The sequence below is a fragment of the Danaus plexippus genome (assembly GCF_018135715.1).
Source record: "Danaus plexippus chromosome 16 unlocalized genomic scaffold, MEX_DaPlex mxdp_23, whole genome shotgun sequence".
NCBI classification, from domain to species: Eukaryota; Metazoa; Arthropoda; class Insecta; order Lepidoptera; family Nymphalidae; genus Danaus; species Danaus plexippus.
Genome location: NW_026869851.1, coordinates 4,494,138 through 4,514,084, shown reverse-complemented (window position 1 = coordinate 4,514,084; position 19,947 = coordinate 4,494,138). Strand labels below are relative to the sequence as shown.

At 38.2% G+C, this 19,947-nt stretch overlaps 1 protein-coding gene across 8 annotated transcripts; it reads right to left on the bottom strand.

Annotated features, from left to right (window-relative positions):
• Positions 1–104: 104 nt before the first annotated feature.
• Positions 105–19,496, bottom strand: LOC116771802 (E3 ubiquitin-protein ligase NEDD4). 8 transcript variants are annotated; one of them, XM_061528029.1, is made up of 21 exons: positions 19,201–19,496; positions 14,976–15,055; positions 14,814–14,895; positions 14,241–14,449; positions 13,423–13,528; positions 11,914–11,949; positions 10,858–10,914; positions 10,439–10,551; positions 10,030–10,144; positions 7,949–8,617; positions 6,884–6,965; positions 6,116–6,214; positions 5,277–5,402; positions 4,703–4,827; positions 4,232–4,373; positions 3,883–4,092; positions 3,233–3,339; positions 2,537–2,670; positions 2,086–2,314; positions 1,644–1,813; positions 105–1,298 (listed from the first exon to the last, which is right to left on the bottom strand). In XM_061528029.1, the coding sequence occupies exons 1-21, from the start codon at positions 19,372–19,374 to the stop codon at positions 1,196–1,198; spliced, it is 3,168 nt and encodes a 1,055-aa protein (XP_061384013.1). In that variant the 5' UTR covers positions 19,375–19,496; the 3' UTR covers positions 105–1,195. The 8 variants fall into 8 exon arrangements, with proteins under 8 accessions (XP_061384013.1, XP_061384014.1, XP_061384017.1 ...); XM_061528030.1 differs by having other exon boundaries at positions 14,247–14,449; XM_061528033.1 differs by lacking the exon at positions 19,201–19,496 and adding an exon at positions 18,102–18,443.
• Positions 19,497–19,947: the final 451 nt, after the last annotated feature.

Sequence of the window (19,947 nt, the reverse complement as noted above, 5' to 3'; positions counted from 1 at the left end):
TCCCATTTATATTTTTCTTGTAGTGGTAGTTTCCTGTAGTTCTCTGTAGTTCTTGTAGTAGTAGTTTCATGTAGTCTGAATGTTGTGAGGAATAAAAAAAACACTTTTCAACGATGCATTTGTATTTATTTGCAATATTTCATAATATGTGTATGTACGTCTCTCCGACCTCACGTTCGTAACAAACGATATAGCTCAAACATTACAGTCACCAAAAACATCGGACGCGGCTCAGGATTCATATCATTATAAAAACTACAAATAATACTAAGAACATAGTAAAATTAATTAATATTACAAACGAACGTGGACTGAAAAACAGAACGGGTGGGTGGGACGAGTCTCAGAGAGATGAAGAGAACTCATGTTCCATTGTTGCCAGATACACCGCCGCCGCCTGTACATGTAACGCACGAGGCCGATACACGTGACGAAACATCCGCTGTCCGATATACATCACTAGCGAGGAATAGTTAAGTAACCTCGATACAAAGAAAAACTGAATACTATGAAAATAAATACGGCGCGGGACGTCGCTGGAGCCATTTAATGGACGAAACTGTACATCAGCGACGACCTACACCTCCTTACAAACTATATACAGCCCGCCGACTCCGCCCGCTTCAAGCCGATCGAAATACTATCGTATGTACTAGTCGGGGTCGGGGTCGGGGGCGGGGCCTCCGCCGTCACCTTAAATATATAATTGAATCGAAAAATCACAAAATGCTTAAGGCAGGCCTCGAGGCGACACTCGGCGCGGTCATGGCGGACGCGCGGCCTCGCAGCATAAGCAGGTGTTATATACACACATATATATACATTCATAATTTAAAATATATAATCTGTTGGAGTTATTTGCCGATTTAGTTCACAAGTGTATGGAGAGATGGCACTGCTCGCAGAGTTCGTGATGTGGGGCGTGAGTACACGGTGAGGAACACCCGCGAGCCAGGAGCTAATGGTGTAGTTTCGAACGGGAACCATTTAATTTCCTAACACCCCGCGTGTTGAAACACGTTATATTCCTGTAGTATAGATGATTGACAGTCCCGTGACGGCTGTTTGTATCGACCGGTTCATGTAAAGTCAGTAGTATTTTCACGAAGGAATGTAAGTATCCATGGCGGGCCCGGCGCGGGGTCCGGCGGGTCCCGGGGGTCCGAGGAGCCCCTTACAGCAGGCCGCAGTGCCCTCAGTCGACCCCAGCGAAGCCCTGGGAGCCCTCAATAGCCTTCACCAGCTTCTCCCTCAACTGCATGTAGCTCTCGTACGGGGGCAGGTCGATGCGGTTGAAGCTACGTGTAAAAAGGAATGTTTAATGTGTGTAAAAAGGAATGTTAATATAACTTATAATACATATGAGACCGATTACTGCAGATCTTGCTGTGACGTCATTATATCTAATGACGTCATCGTTTGATGGTTCTACCGAGAGTGGTGAAAGAGAAAAATAATATTCTAACAAAAAAAACTGATCCTCTAATTCAAAAAGCTGAAGATGGAGTAACATGGGGTCTGACTCACTTTACTTGTAGCAAGGAGTTGGGAGTCGAATAAAGTATGGAGAGAAATATTAGAACAAAAAGTGTGGGTGTGGGTGATGGAGGTCGGTTGTGACTGGTGGTGGTGGAGGCTCTCACCAGGTGTGCGCCCGAGGGTAGTTGTCGGGTCCGCCCCACTTTTCGATGGTGAACAGCTGCGGGCCGTTGGAGCCGTACAGTTCCTTGAACCCGTTCATGGGCACGCGCGAGGTGCCCGTCACGAACTGCAGCAGACGGGATCTCATCTCGTTGGAGAAAGACAACACCACCTGCAGATTCAGTCACTACGCTAGTTACACGCGACACCAGCCAGTTTATCATCACGGGACCTCACTCCTCGATGTTTAACTTTTTCAAACCTTAATATTTATTGCAGAACACCACGCCTTCCTCACTACATACATACAATATAAAAGTGGCGACAAGTCACACGCTACATCTAGAAGGCGTATCACTTTTAAGCGTTAGCGTTCAAAGGAGTATATACACATGTTTGTAATATAGGAGCGGCCACACATCTCCGCACGTGCATGCCACTCACCCTCCAGAACCACTGCACCACGAGGTGGTTGGCGTGATAGTCGCCCTTGTAGAGCGTGTTGGCGCGCCAGTCGCGGACGTCGATGTGCTGGATGCCGCACAGCAGCAGCTCCAGCTCGTGCTCGTCGAAGATCTTCAGCAGCGGCAACGGCACCAGCGCCCCCAGCCCCTCCAGGAACGCGAACATCTGCTCCTGCACGCGACTCACGAACCGCCACTGGATCACCAGCCTGCAACACAATACACTCGTACACCAGCTGAGGGCAGCGCGGGCACTCCTGCTGCGCGACTCGGAGCCGAACGCTTGGTACAATGCTGTTGTCACATGAAGTCCCCGGGGACCGATAGCGACTGTGCTTCGTCCTTATAGTTACTTCCTCCGTACTTTAGGCGCTAAATACATTTCCTGTGAGGACAGTCCCCTGTGCAAGTTTTTGTCAGCGTGTCCTTACTTGATGTACTCGTCCTTGTTGTCCTCGTCCACCGCTATGTTGGCGCCGCCCGGCTTCAGCTCCCTCTGGATGGTGTTCCCGAACTGCTCCTCGTCCACGGCGAACGTCAGATACAGTTCGGACGGATCGTTCTCCTGAAGTTATAAACACGGCCGGTTTTATTTCAATGATATAATATACAAATATTAAAATTGGGAAAAAACAGCTCGTGATCGTATGTGGCCGTATGTATATATGTATGACTTCCCTTTACAAACAATTATTGTGTTGTGTAATAAATTAATGTACCTCTCTGTGGTAACGGGAATGCTTCTGGAACATATCCTTCAAGTGAATTGAATTACACATTGTATAAACAAACCCTTGATTGATGGACTGAACGGCGCATTGACCGAATGAATGAGTTTCTCTGATTGCCGATTGATTGGTGGACGGCTGTTAGCTCGCTAGTCTCTCAAATCAAAATAACAAAATGAATCCTTTCAGTTAGGTTTTTTTAAACTTCAGTACTACAGGTGTCAGTCTATCGTTTATTAGAGTGTCTAGTATGTATCTAGCGTCTGGTGTTTAGTGCTTAGTGTGTAGTGTGTAGTGTGTAGTGCTTAGTGTCTAGCGTGTGGTGCTTAGTGCCTAGTGTCTAGTATCTAGTGTCTAGTGTTAGTGTTAGAGTTAGTGTCTAATGTTAGTGTCAGTGACCTTGATCCACACGAGCGAGTTGTAGTACTCCAGGTCCACGGACTCCATGTCCTGCAGCTCGATCGTCTTCCCCACCATCATCTTGTAGAACGGACGGATGAAGAAAGCTGGGAGACGGACACATTTCGTTATATACAACACACACAACGGATTGATGATATGTTTAAATCTGTCACTGTTTTTGAAGTGAAACTTCTTATGCGACTTCCAATAGAGTTGCGTTAAACGTTTTACGCTGAGGGAGTGAGATAGAAAGATACACAAATGGAGAAAGTAGGAGAGAGAAAGAGATTGAGTCGGCATATTCCAAGCACAGGCGCATGGTATTTTTGCGTTGCAGCGAAGTAAACAGTGTGAGCGTCATGAAGTTAGCTGAATCACGTCCTGGTTGTTCTGTATTAATTTATTTATAGTATTCATTATTTTTTGTTTCATGTGAGACACATATCATTTATTAGGGCAGTATTTTATTATCAAATTTAACGGATAAGAATCGTTTACTAATTTGTATAACACACCTTTATCACAGGCCACGTGTCAGTAAACATGGATTTCCATGTAATTTTGTCGCTGAATCAAAGCCATTCTGGTCTATTCCAGGTTCATGTATAATTTGACTGTTATCAAAGCCACCAAGGGCGGGAGCTCACCGTCCAACAGCTTCCCGTGGTAGACGGCCATGCCGGCGACTCGGCCTATGAACTTGAAGTAGCTGAGATGCTCCTCGTTGCAGACGCCGCTGTTCGGGTTTATCTGGAGCGTGTAGTTGTCCATGGCGGAGTACTCGAACAGGCCGTAGTAGGGGTTGAACATCTCCTTGGACAGCAGGAAGAACCACTCGCGCGCGAGACCGCCGTAGTCTGTTTCGTACAAGAACATACAAGTTAGTGCATGTATAACTAAATAATTGATAACATTCCATTAAGAATTCCTGTTTAGGATTACGAGGGGCCTCGTTACACTGGTCATATAATAAAATACGCGAGGTATGTGTCTCACCTAGGCCGACCTCGGACTCGAACTCCACCCACAGCTTGGTCTTGAGCAGGTCGATGCGGCTGACGGAGCTGATGATCCTGTACGAGTCCTCCAGGATCGAGTTCCGCCGGACCTTGATCTCGAACTTGTTGGGCACGTTGCTCTGGACACGGGTAACGACTCACTCACAATATATACTTACTGTCCTTAGTGTGTTAGAAATGAAGAGGAAAGACCGCCTTAATGAGATCTAAGATTTTCGCGACTTTTATTCATTTAAATGAAACTAGTATTTTTCGGATAAACTACGCGTGATTTATTTTTGTAAAAAACTACACACTCCCGACGTTTCGGTTACTTTTCAGCAACCGTCTGCCCGTGATCACGGCTCATTTAAAAGACTGCCTGAACGCGATTATGGAGAACTAACAGTTACACGTGGAAAGATACAATGATTGGTTTGTATGTGATATATATATGTATGTTACGAACAGGTTTCCGCAGCTGACTCTTGAGGTACTCGTATTTCCGTTTGTAGTCCCTGGAGTAAGGCACGGCCGGACCCGCGATCTGAGGGTTGGACAGCCGAGGGTCCTCCCACTGGGTCGTGCGAGTGTCTGAAACGATACATAACGCGTTACGAAAACCACTACTTGGTGATCATGTCTTAGATCTGATGAAGTAGGCATTCCTAATTCCAACGTTCCGTCAGCAGTTCTTTTTTGTAACCTTGATTTTTATTGTAATTTGTATGATAAAGATGTGGTTGCAATAGTAACCGATGTATTTTTTTCCTGTCTGAATTTATTTTCCATGATCTTAAATTGCTAGTTGGTGAGCGTTTGATGGGAAATATTTTTGTTCTCATAAAACCAAATGGCTTTGCAATAGATAGAGTCTGTAATGTGAATCTGATATTCTGACAAAGTTTTCAAAATAAGTCGCGAACATTAAAATATATACTATATATTTTATCTTAAGTAATAAAATTTACTGAATATTGAAGCCAAACTGACATTTAACTCGTTACATCCAAACCGGATCGGTTGTAAGTTGTGTGACTCACTGTGGTCTATGAAGAAGATCCTTCCATCAGTGTGGACTCTCTCCTCCCAACCCTCGGGCAGGGCGCCCAACTCGTCCGTGTCCACCTCCGCGCTCGCCGCGGCTGAGGGCAGGCTGGACGCGCAACCTGAAACACATGTTGATCTGCTAGATCCAATCTAGATCGACAAAAATCATAACACCTGTATGACGAACGTGGCCAAAATAATTTGCGATAGAAGTAATAGTACGTCCCAGGGTAGTGGGATTTAGGGAAAAAAGGGAAGAACCAAAGAGGTTTTGTAGAATAATGTCGATAAGAAGAAGGCCGATCAGTTTGTCTTGGTCAAAGAACCAGATACTTTGGCCTTTTTATGGACTAAGATGTTTGATTCAAGACAAACTGATTAACAGGTTTTGGGAGTTTGACGAGCTGGATAAGACTGTATTTAGTTGATTACAGATTGTGACTTCAGTTACGTTCTTCTTGTAGGTTGTAATTTGCATATGAATTGACGTCTGATTATCCAGATAAAAGCTTCAAATCTTCACAACCAAAAAAGTAGTTTAAGATATTATTCCTTTTCTTATTTATTTTACAACTGTATTTTCATCAACCCTTATAGTTTATCTAGATTTATCTTTTTTGACTGATTTCCTTATCTATATGTTTTGTAATTTATATTTTATTTGTCCAAACAAAGATCTTCAGTAACTAAAGTTTTAAATAAATGAACTTATTGGAACTTTTAGAAAAAAGCTGTAAATAATAAGTCTTTATTATGTGTGTATATGATGTGTCCTAGGGTTGATGGCCCAAAAACAGCTTCAGTCCAACCTTAAGTTCAGTGAGGAGTGTACCTGTTCTGGGATCGATCCATGTTGTAGTTTTCTGGTTGTGATCTATGAAGAATATTCTTCCATTCGGAGCTCGCTGCATACTCCAGCCGGACGGCAGACCTGCAGTTCATTATATTCATAGAAAACATTCAATACATATGGACTTTTTGTTCCAGAATTATACAAACTTCACGAGTGGTTGAGATTTTTACTGAGAGAACAATGTACAAAAACTAACAACACATTGAGACGCAAGTGAAATCAATTTCATAATTATTATAAGCAATAAAAAATATGATTAACACAATTTTTTGGTTAAATTATATTACTAAACCTATTGCTCGCTAAAACAATATAAGTCAAGAACTGTTTTTCAGGTTTTTTTCATTATTTCTTTAATAAACTGCAAAGATAATACGCTATTTTAATTTTTTACCACTCAAACACTAAATAAAACATAAAAAAAGTTCTTCAAAACTCATTTGTTTGTGCATGAAACAGTTTTTATTGATTTCCGAAATAATATAGCTTTGTGACTTGAAGTTTTTGAAATGACCGATTCAATTTTTATATTATATTTGAAGAAATGCTCACGACGGCAATAGACTGAGGATATTTTGTATGTAAATATGATTGTTATTGTTCTAAAACTCTGATTTCAATATTAGCGTCACTTAGAATAAAATAAGTACCCGATAGAAACGCATCTCTAAATAAGTGAATATTTTTTTTAATCGATAAGGATTTCTCTAATAACGTGTCATATACTCGTATGTATTTATTGCATACCGTCGCTGTTTGGTAGGTTCTGGCTCTGGCTGCTGCTGGAGCTGGTGCTTCGAGTGCTCTCCGAGGATCCGTCGGTTTCATCCTAACAAACACCACAATATAAAACATGTCTAATATAAATCACAGCAGTCGGTCGTGTTGATAATGTACTATTAATGCAAAGTCTTTGAATCTTGCTACCTACGTGCTACGGATTTTAGTAAACTAATGTTAATTTTATGCATTCTATTAGTTTAATGTTCACAAAGGGAAATTTAATCTTAACGAACTAACACTACGGACACTGATAAGACAGAACATTCAAATTGACAAGCAGATACACCACATTTCTGACTACAACATGCACAAGCAAAAAACACTACGAACGAAACAGGTTTCAAGCAAAAGCAAAGAAATAAACCGAATGAAACTTACAGATCGTGATCTCATGGAAAACCTTCGATGTTTTAACGAACCGGTTTATGATGTCTTAAGAATATTCATCACTACGTATAATACTGAATAGGGTTGAAAGTTTACAATTTTCTTATTTACTTTATTAAAAGAATTATTTCGATGAAGCTATCGGCTCTACGGGCCAAAACATATTTAAATCAACTTATCACCAAAAAACTTTAATCTAGAGTCTAAATAACCTAATCAGGCCTTAGTTGTAATAGGACCGAGCATAGAGTACGTTACAAACAGATCTGTGAGGAATAGAGAAGCTTTGTGCGAAGAGTACAAACCAGAAAGTTTTTTGGAGTTAAAAAAAGATATATTTTATAATAAATCGGCTCGCATGTTTCTTCGCAGTACCTCTTCCTATCAGTCACACATTTGTTAAGAACGCATCAACATAAAGCGCGAAGGACAACAGTGATGATCGTGGCTTTGATTAGCATGTTAGTCGAAGCGTGTGTAACCTATGACCCGCAGTCGCCGCCCCTGTCATGGACACAATCCGTCCACACATCAGACAACTGTCCAAGCGAACACAGGCTCGGTCATGGGCTGTGACACGCTGTGCATCCAGCACACACAGCACAGATCCCACAAACTCAACTCCCGCAAACCCGCCCTTACCTCCGACTCCGTCAGCGAGTTCGTCGTCCGCCGTCGTGACGGGGACATCCGTCTCTCCGGCGTGATGCCTCCCGTGGGCGTGCTGAAATGGTTCTCATCAAAAGTCAAAGATTCCGTGGAGCCCCCAGTCTCGTCTGTGAGCGTTCTCTCTCTCCCAAAAGTGATTTCCTCGATCTCTGTTCTCGCGTCATCGTCTACAACGCCATTTGATTCCGTATCGTTGATCCCCCCTTCCCCGTCTACATCCACGTCCCCAGCCACTTGTATCTCTATAATTTCTTGACTAGCATTATTATTATCTTCTTGAGCATTGTCCACTTCATCACCTCCGCCTGTCGCGTCATTTTGACAGACGTCGTCGTTTTCTTTGTTGTCTCTTAAATTAGTATCACAGTTTTTCGTTATATTATCCTGTACAGGTTCTTGAGTTGTTTCTGATGTGGACGCTTGTGCACCGTCTTCTGATTGCGAAGCGTCCTGTGTCACTTCCTGTGTCGCGTCCTGTGTTGCTTCCTGTGTCGCTTCCTGTGTCGCGTCCTGCGTCGCGTCCTGTGTCGCGTGCTGTGTCGCGTCCTGTGTCGATTCCTGACTGATCTCAGATGATAGTATCGGTGAAGCGTGGGCCGTGTGCTCGGTAGGATTGTCCGGCTGTCTATCATTCGATTCCTCCTGTTTAGAGATTTTCATTTCTATCTGACTATATTTTCAATATTTTATTTATTTCAAGACATATGTACATTGGGATCTTTTGGATAAACAATTCTACAGCTATAAAGACTTATCTGGAGATGATAAATTTCTACTGTATCAAATTATTGGCTACTCGTGCCGAATCGTCTATGACAGGTGAGGACAACGCCGTGATCCCTGTGTAAACCCGATATGTCTTAGAAGCGGTTGTATTACAAAAAATCTCCAACAATATTTTCCCAGACTTCTAATTGTATTTTTTTGAATTAAATTAACAACTTAAATAGTCTACTTATAATAAACATCACCAATTCTCGCAATACAATCGCATTTTCTACTTGTTAGTGTGAAGTTATCGGATTCAAAGAAAAAAAAATCCTCTAAAATTCGGTTAATGTACCAAAACGTGTACTAAATACTGATGAAGTGCGAAAACATTTTTAATTTGATCCTCAATATCATCGACGAAACATAATCAGTCGTATTACCTCCGCAACAAGGTTTAATTCACAACATGATATTGAGAACAAATAAAAAATAGTGTTAGTCTTCCCGCGTCCAAGGACCATGCTGAAATAACTTAGTAAGATGATCGGTTAAACCTCTGAATGATTAAATTATTTAAGACGTTTCGCCAAAAACAACTGACCATTTCCGTTAAAATATTTTAAATGACAAAAATACAAAGCGACATTAGTCCCCCCCCCCCCCCCCCCCCCGGCTGCATCTCAATTGGCGTTTTTTCAATTCGAATTAGCAACTTAACGAAACAACTCGAAGTCTGATGCAATATTCGTTCTATACCCGAGGGTTGCCGGGCGAACGAACCGTTGGTTTCAAATATCGTACGCCAAGTGAGTATGTTGAGTAAATGTGAGTAATTCTGTAATAGTCCATTTTCAATATTCTACGCTAACAATATTACTGGATCAAGAAAAGTAATTTTTAACTGAGTAAAAGCTGCGAATGTTCGTAATAATGTTGCTGTTTGTATTTTTAAAACTAAAAAGAAATTTAATAATTTTAAGGCATAAATAAAACAAAACACCAGATGTCGCTGCAAATGATTTGAAGCATATTGAAAAATGAACTTTATATTGAATACAGTAATGTCTATATCGGCTAAACATTGCATGCATATACATATGCATACAAATGTCATATAAGGTCATGCAAAAACCCTACCTATATAAAATTAAGGCAAAATTTGAATCGCTTTTCATGCATCCAATAACTAATCATAAAATATCAAGTCGAACAACGAGGAAAAGCTTTTTCAAATAAGCTGTCCTAATAGCTATAGGCTAAGTACAAACATTCTCCGGGATGCCGTCATTCCATCTTTCTCCCCCGCGTTAGGAATGAGAGGGACGGGAACATCCCTGACTCACCTGTGCCTGTCTCGCTGGAGGCCGGTCTTCATCAGCCGAGATATGGAAACGTCTTTGGAACTCAGTGGCTGCTGTTTCCATACGCTCAGCTTGTGACTCCGTTGACATATTACGCCTGTACACAGATATGTCTATAAAAAAACTGATCCCATCTCCTATGGACATTCTGTGTGTTTTTCGTGAAATGTAAGTAAGGAAGAAAGAAGTGACACCAGTAGAGACTATGAGAAGCATTAACACAAGAATATGAATAGTGGGCTTGAAGTGAGGTAGCATCTTCACGCGATGAACATTCTTCAAGGCTAAAGTTAAGGAAAGCTATCACTGAAGAGGAAGATTAGTTTGAGGTGCTGCAGAATGAGTTATGGGAAACACCAACGCCGATCTATGAATTGTTCTTCATACTAACATCAACGTAGGCCTCTCCCATTGCGTGGACCTGGCCACGTGGTTCACATAGTAAGTACGGCCGTTAGCGTCCTGGCGCTCCTCCCAGCCCGCGGGCAGCGGCTCCCCTGACACCTTCAACAACATACACACTGGTCACATTCAAGAATAAATCCACCCGACCAATACAGGAAGTGTTCGGTAGCGAGAAACGAAAATATCAACAACATTAGAGATCAATGAAATAGTTCTATTGGTGAGTTTATCGTCGACCGGCAACAGAGTTAGCAATGTTCGGCACAGCTTGAGTGCTGCACAAATAATGGCACATGAAGCTTGAACCGGGAAGGAGAGCGGCCGAGCTCAGATAACTCAGAGATTCTGATTTCTATCGATATACTTATAAGTACCTGAATCAAATAAAAAATAAATCAAACCTACATTGTTTGGTGCGTCCACCAACTCCCAGTCGTCTCCGGTTGGCGACGGTACTGTCACCTAGCGTCAAAACTAAGCTTTATGGCTATAGGAATACAGTTCATTATTCTACTCTACTCATGCAGAACACGCTACTAATGGTAATGATTATAGAAGCATTAACTGTGCCTGTATTCATAGAAATAATTATACAAATAAATAAGTTGGAAGGACTGCTTGTAATATTAAATTAGGTTTTTATATACAGTACATATGACAAAAAACCATTATTTATGATTTTCGTCTGTCTGTCTGTCTGTTTGTTCTTAAAAATCTTTGAAACGGCAGAAACGATTTTGATGGGACTCAATGACAAATGCTCCAGATATTATGGAGTGGCTTTTGCTGCAATTATTTTAATTTTTTTATTTACATGCATATAATAGTAAAGCTAATAACTATTCGAAGACGAAGGTTCGTGTAGAGCTGGTGATATATGTAATAAAAGGTGTCATATGTTTCTAGCTATATATAAAGTATGTCTCTTACAGCCACCTCATCCACACTAGACGCGGCAGTCTGTGACGGACAGAACACTGTCATAACATATAACAAAATAGGCACAAATATGTGAAGTGATATATATGATAACATATTTATGAGAGCTAAGACACGAGTGTAGAGGCAACTTCTGTGTCGCGTGATTTAGCACTGAGTAAACACTAACATCGAAATGAAAGCAAATAGTTTTTACTAGATCAAGTTATCAAAAACATATAAAATATAACAGTAACTACACAATCTACAATTATTTCTAGATGCTTTGATAACATAAAATTACGAATTAAGTTTTTTTTTTAAACTATTCGGCGGCCGAATCACCTTTAAGTAATGTAGTGTCACAATATCTTAAGCAGCTATAAATATGTTCCGGTATCGAGAAACAAATAATATACACAGACAGACTCGCTTTGAGAACAGTGCGATGACAGCACAAACAAATACTTTGTATATATCATACGGCATACATTATATGTATATACATGTGACAGGATTTAGCGCTAAATACAAGTATCTTACTGAATCTTCATCCAAACTTGCTGCGTTTGAGTCGCTCTGAGAGTACACAGTGATATCAATAATCAGTCACAAATCACACTATTAATATTTAAAAACCCGTATCACGTTACAACAGTTTGAAGTAAACTGATTTAAAAATATGATAAAAACAGTCTAACGGTCTATAAAATAATATATATTTATATATATTTAAAGTAAAACTATGTATAATACAAAAATAATTACTTACCATCGAGTAAGATGTATTCAATGGACATATTGAATATATAAAGATGACAAGTATGAACATGATCAGCACGTTGAATAGGTAATAACATGCTGAGAATGAACATGGTCGGCGTATTGGATAAGTGATGACATGCTTAGAATGAACATGGTCGGCGTATTGGATAAGTGATGACATGCTTAGAATGAACATGGTCGGCGTATTGGATAAGTGATGACATGCTTAGAATGAACATGGTAGGCGTATTGGAAAAGTGATGACATGCTTAGAATGAACATGGTCGGCGTATTGGATGATAAGTGATGACATGCTTAGAATGAACATGGTCGGCGTATTGGATGATAAGTGATGACATGCTTAGAATGAACATGGTCGGCGTATTGGATGATAAGTGATGACATGCTTAGAATGAACATGGTCGGCGTATTGGATGATAAGTGATGACATGCTTAGAATGAGCATGGTCGGCGTATTGGATGATAAGTGATGACATGCTTAGAATGAACATGGTCGGCGTATTGGATGATAAGTGATGACATGCTTAGAATGAACATGGTCGGCGTATTGGATGATAAGTGATGACATGCTTAGAATGAACATGGTCGGCGTATTGGATGATAAGTGATGACATGCTTAGAATGAACTTGGTCGGCGTATTGGATAAGTGATGACATGCTTAGAATGAACATGGTCGGCGTATTGGATGATAAGTGATGACATGCTTAGAATGAACATGGTCGGCGTATTGGATGATAAGTGATGACATGCTTAGAATGAACATGGTCGGCGTATTGGATAAGTGATGACATGCTTAGAATGAACATGGTCGGCGTATTGAAAAAGTGATGACATGCTTAGAATGAACATGGTCGGCGTATTGGATAAGTGATGACATGCTTAGAATGAACATGGTCGGCGTATTGGATAAGTGATGACATGCTTAGAATGAACATGGTCGGCGTATTGGATAAGTGATGACATGCTTAGAATGAACATGGTCGGCGTATTGGATAAGTGATGACATGCTGAGAATGAACATGGTCGGCGTATTGGATAAGTGATGACATGCTTAGAATGAACATGGTCGGCGTATTGGATAAGTGATGACATGCTTAGAATGAACATGGTAGGCGTATTGGAAAAGTGATGACATGCTTAGAATGAACATGGTCGGCGTATTGGATGATAAGTGATGACATGCTTAGAATGAACATGGTCAGTATGTTAAAGAAATGGTAACCTACTAAGAATAAGCACTGATGGGTTCGTGTGTGTGTACTCACCGTGTTGATAGCTGGCGGCGCGGGTTCGTTTTCCGACGCTCGCTCATCGACTCGCCCAGTCAGAGCACAGTACACCTCCAGGGACCCGCGGACACGGGACCGAGCGCTGGGGGTTTACACTTATTATAAACAACACATAACTAAACTTAAAACACTAACTGTAGCGTCATGATGATTTTAACATTTTTCAATGAAATTCAAGCGGTCAAGGTCGTTCTCAGTTCATTCTCTCCTTCCATGTTAAGCGTTCGTAGCTTTCTTAATACCAGATTTTTCGTTTATTGGTTTTAATTATTTCAGATCTCGGATCATCGTAACATTTTTTATGTTCGTATAGTAAAATGTTGAATTACTCGTATGTCATGGTACGATATAATCTTTATAGTCATTAATCATCTGATTAATATATCGGCCGATAAAAATATCACTGTCTGCTTGTACGAGCGAGCGAAAACAACAAAACGGCTATAAATCATGCGCTAATAAACAAAATTATCAAACATGGTTTTTACGAATAATATTTTTCTTTTGACAAAAAATTAAAGCATCATTTAAATGGCGCTGAAGGTAACTTAAAGGATCGGACGTGATTGAGATAATTTCGGAGCAATCAGGTAATGCTTGCTAACAACGTCATCCGTAAGTTACACATAAATATATATGGTATTGATCAGTGTACTGACACACATTATATATTTTGTTATAGCAAACATGATTCGTTTATTAGAGTTAAATCTATATATCCAAAGGCTGTAGATGTCACATTTCATCAGATGGTCAGACCATCTTAAGGTGACCCGCCGTAAAGCTCTACTTACACGGACCTGCGCGGACGCAGGGGGTATTTGACGCTGGCCGGTCGCGGGCTGGTGGCGCTCTCCGAGGGCACGCCGGCCAGCGCCAGCTCCACCATCCCTAGGAAGTCGTCCCGGGTGAGGCGGTTCTCGTCGAACACCTGGATCAGCAGCTTCTGCTCTTGAGGCTTCACCCGGAATACGAACTCCTGGTTCCATACCGGGTTTAATGTCTGGAATGTTTTATACATTAATTTAGGTTATAGTCTTCTGTTAATGATCTCGAACGAACATAATTAATCAATGGTCACAACAATTCATCAGCATATCAACCTAGCTGACTATCCACTGCTGGACATTGGCGTCCTGAAGCTACCTCAAACCGCTCGATCTTAAGCCTTATAAATCCACCCAGATCCTGTGATCAGGTCGCCAGTTTATCCGGAGGAAGGCGCACTCACGCCGCTTAGTATTAGCCGACTACCTTTTGGGCGAAGTGGCTGGCTCGAATCTAAATCTAGCAACTCTCACAAACATTTCGGCGCAGCAGCTATAGAAGGTTGTATCGAAGTTTGATGCAAAAATCAAATTCCTCACCCTTTTCTTAGTTTTCGTCAGAAATGTCTCGAACGTGAAGTCGCTGTCAACCTTCTGAAGTTCCACCCGGACGTAGGGGTCGCTGGAATGAGAACACACATAAAACATTGAACACTATAAGCCCGAGGCTGGTGGCAGATGACACTCATGAACATTCCTCACCTAGCACCAAATATGTCCTTCTTCGCTAGTGAATAAGCTCCTACTATCTTCAACCTCAGCATGAAGCTATTCTCATCAGTCTGAAAATAGAAATATTAAAAAAATATTATAAACTTAAAATTTACATTCAGAATTCTAAATTAAATTATAAATTATTAAAAAACAAACGAAACCCTCAAATGGAACAGTGTTCGTAAATATAGTACACAACGTTCTTTATCTTTATTATTTTAATATATTGATCCTAGAATGAAATTATTAATTACCTAGTTATAAATTTTATGAAATCATCAAAGCAATAGAATTAATAGACATCATCAAAATAAATAATGTGAAACAAATCATTTCGATAACATATTATAATTTATTATTTAAGCAAAGACAATAAAGAGACTATGATTCACAAACACGTCTCATTGAGTGCTGTACGATTATTCTAAGTCCGAACGGTCACACGCTACGGAGCGTTTGACGTTTCACATTCAATAACCTACTTTAATATGACAATGTCACAGGCATTTATGTCCGAAACTGTTGTGCCTACATAGTAGAAGCTTTGTAGGTTGATGTATTCTGTAATGTAGTAAATAATACATTTAAAAAAAACGAATATACAACTTTGTCGTTCATACAAACACTATGTAAAACCAAGTTGTTTTTTTTTTTTATAAAACATCGATCAAAGTTACAACGCACTACAACATCTTTTATATCATGTCATCTACTTGCTGCTACGGAACCCTTCATGAGCGAATCCGACTCGCACTTGTTATTATTACTATGCACAAATGTAATAATCCTATTGATATTAATGTCATAGGTAATAACAGCCTAAACAAAATTTCAAGTAACCAACACATTACACCTTACTATTAGTATAAATGCGCAGTATTTAAAAACGATGCATTAATTCTATTTCCATGTTTGTCGCTTTTTCACTCAGAAACTACTCAACAGATTTTGATGAAATTTGTAAAGTAATGTAGTGTAGACGTCAAATAACACAACTCGATAAGGAACGCGGCATGAACTAGCATTTTGTATGAAGTCGCGTGTCACGGACTATAGATGGCGCTGCCAGACCGTCACATATCTATTGACTTATCTATACATATATATCTCTCTCAACTTAATTCCGAGCTCTACACAGACAAAGTCTCGGACTCAAACTAGTGCATTTAATTAACAAAACGTATAAACTCCAGTATAAAAGTACTATTTGTTATAATACAGAATGCATTCAAATATTAATTGTACATATGAAAATATAACCTGTCCGTAAAAAAAAAAACTTTACTATAATGGACAAATGTTTTAACAATAGCATAATATCCAAGTGTCCTATCAGCTATCAATTGCACCTACAAATCATGAAATTGATTTTTCAAACATAATCTATGGTGACCTCAAATAATTTGTCCGATGACATCACTCGAGTAACCAAATATAGCCAATGAATCACATAGGAAGTGTACTGAAATTTACTCCAGACAATTAATTATTAATATCAGATTTATAAAGAATAATTTCATAAATGAGTCATATATAAAAAAAAAGTATTTTCTGTCATTCATTGAAATAACAATTAATAGTCGGAGGGTTGACTCAATAACTGCTCTTATAGTGTATTTTAGTTCAAATGATATAATAGTATATGTATAGATACAGCTGTACTTAAATATTACTGATAGAGAAAGTGAAATCTGTAGTGTAACATATAATAGTGAAGTTTAAATATATACAGGTGGTCCTTGCTATATATACAGCATGTTTCAATTCACTTGTGAATACAGATTCGTATACAGAAGAAACTACAAGCAATAAGATTGAAACCAAATACTTTTCTTTATAATATGAGAAATAATTTTCTTTATGTTTCCTGTTGTAGATCAAATATAAGTTGCTCTTAATGAATTATTAAAATATGTGATATATCATGTTTTTTTAAGTGGTAACACCATACAATTCCTTACATATATTGGCAACAAATGTCATTGTTTTATGTTTTTCCAAAAATAGATAAATTGTAAGTAACAAGACAATGATTTATTGCAAGATTTAATATTCAGACAAAAAAATTAGATAATCATTGGTAATTTTCATTATATTATATATAGACATGTGAGTATGTACATATATATATTTATACCTTTTCCTTTGTTTGAATATAAAACAATAACATAATAAAAGTTGGAGTGATTCCTAATTAAATATGGAAAAATAATTCCATGGTTACATTTTTTACTTATTATTATCAATTTAAATTTATAAATACATGCCATGACTTATTTGAAAACTGTATTTTTTTATCCTTGTATTGTAACACTAGCAGATATTCGAATATATTGATCTTATTTATTTATGTATAGAAAATCTTTGCATAAGTTTTTAACACAAAATTATTTAAAAATTATGTTAATATAATAACATCGATTTGACAGTGAAGGTTATTACACTGACTGTGTGTAACGGAATAAAATTAGGAATTTGCGTAACATACTTTTATTAGATTCAACAAAAAAAATATTTACATATTTTATCAGTTTATTCATATATCTTGACAAAACTATTTATCCATTATAGATCTCAAATTTTTATTTTCAAATCAAAAATTTAATCACTAGATAACAAGTAACACAAAAAGATTAACAAAAGGGGCAATATTATGTAAAAATCACAAAAAAATAATAACTGTACTTTGATAAAATGACTATCATCACTGTCATTGCTTCTTCTCAAAATTAATTCTGAACCTGTTTATGACATCACAGTATTGACATGAAAAATGACTGTTAAATTTATTATTTATGTTATATAAAAATATGTGACCGCTAAAGACATTGATACCTATTGGATTTGCAAATTCCGATGAAAAGATAGATAAAAACCAAATAACATTAAATCTCATTAGCATACTTAAAGCCTGTAACACCTACAGATAAGTTAGTAGCACATATAAAAAAATTATGTTATTGACACTGAAATAAACGGCAGACGCTCGAAATCACGGCTACTGCTCGAATAGAGACCATTTAAAATTAAAGAAAAGACAAGGACGTAGTGTAAGAATAACATAATTTAAAAATGTGTTAATATTTAATTTGTGTAAATTTCTTGCAAACTTACACGTGTATCCGTCTGCCAAGCCATCACCCATGTGAATATATACTAATTTATAAACGGAATGCAAAACAATTGGAGTCTCTTTACTAAGCTCATCGGATGAAATAACTTTAAAGTTATGACACGTTTGCTACACAATTTTCTTGAACTCCTCCTCGGGGAAGCCAACACACGATAGGATCATCAGAAATCTTCAAACCAACATCAAACTATGGGAATAGAAACTACAGCTTCGAAACACTACTACGGTTAAGGAAATATACAAACAAAAAAACTAAAATATCACGGGAAAAATATCGTCTGCACCTTCTATGACAACCAATTGACAGTGGTTGACAGTCTTTGTCAAACTGGTACACGCATAACATCCCGTTATACGTATTGTATCATACAAAATGCTTTATGGTTCTAACAAAATAATAGCCTGTGATAATAATATGAATCAAAACATTTGATTTTAGGTTCAAAATTGATTTAGCAATAAATTTATAATCCACAAGGATTTGATAATTCAGGTTAATTTTCTAATCCTTTGTTTTGTTGCTTCTTATGGAATCTAGGTGAGTTTGTTTTGTTTTATTTCATATAAAAGAAGTATTCATGCGAACAGATCAGTTTTGCTGGTAATTTAGATGCAAAATAATTAAAGCAAACAATACATTGTTAAAAATCCGTCGTTATTTATAAACCTGATAATCGACTTAGTCTTTTTGGCCAGGTCCTCACAAAATATTTAATAAAAAATAGGCATTCATTATTATTAGAAATTGTATTGTGATAAGTAATAAATAATAATGGTATGGGCATTAGAAATTTTATAACTCATCACTCATACTCCTGTTTTGTAAAAACAAAACATAACGGTTTCAATTAGATATAAATTTAAAAGTCGCAGTATTTACCTAACCTGATAATAAATTGGATATGACATTATTAAAATAAATTTACATAAATACACAAAACGTTTATTCTAATTATGTAGTATTTTTCTTTTGGTGCATTACGATACTATTAGTTGATACGTTTTTCATATGTTCAACATATCATGATAGATTAAAGATATCACTGTGGGCCTAAGAAAAGGCTTTAATATGCTATTTACCTCATATTGCAGGGAATATCTGGGTTCGTTATTACGGAGCAAATTGGTCCGTCTCCAAGAGGACCAAGAAGATGAGCGGTTCCTATGAGCCTGGTTTTCCTCCTGCATAGTCCTTGTCGGAAACTCGACAGGTCTTACGTTATGCATGATGGACAGAGAACGTATATCTCTCATCGTAGAATACGCACACCAACACCATCACTTTCGATCCACCAAAAGAAAAACTTTTTAATTTCAATAATTAAACACGAAATGGAGCTAAGATGGCGTTCGGTCTCGCCATATGACTGGTGTAATCTTATCGTCAAGAAAAAGTGATAAGGAGCCGCATACAATTAGCATTACAATGATAAGTCGCATTTGGTTCAATCGCAGAACTTTATACAGCCCACAATAATTAAAATGATAATGATATCAGTCATTGAATTATATTCGTTAATTCCTCTTAATGAGCTCTCAAGACGATGGCATACTTTTCAATTTGAAAACTATTTTTCTCGCTTTCCGATGTACATTTTATCATATTCTGTACTGGACAAGGTTACAAGATTAAGCGATTGTAAGTACATATATTAACAATTTTTTAAGCACGATGTCGCTTAGCGAATAGGCCAACAATATTTAATTTAAAAAAATTGAGTCATTAGTTAGGGTCTGTTGTAAAATAAAAGGAAGTCCTTTTTTTATAAATAGATTTTGATATAAATATATGCATAGCTATTTGTAAAGATACCGTCACCAAAAGTA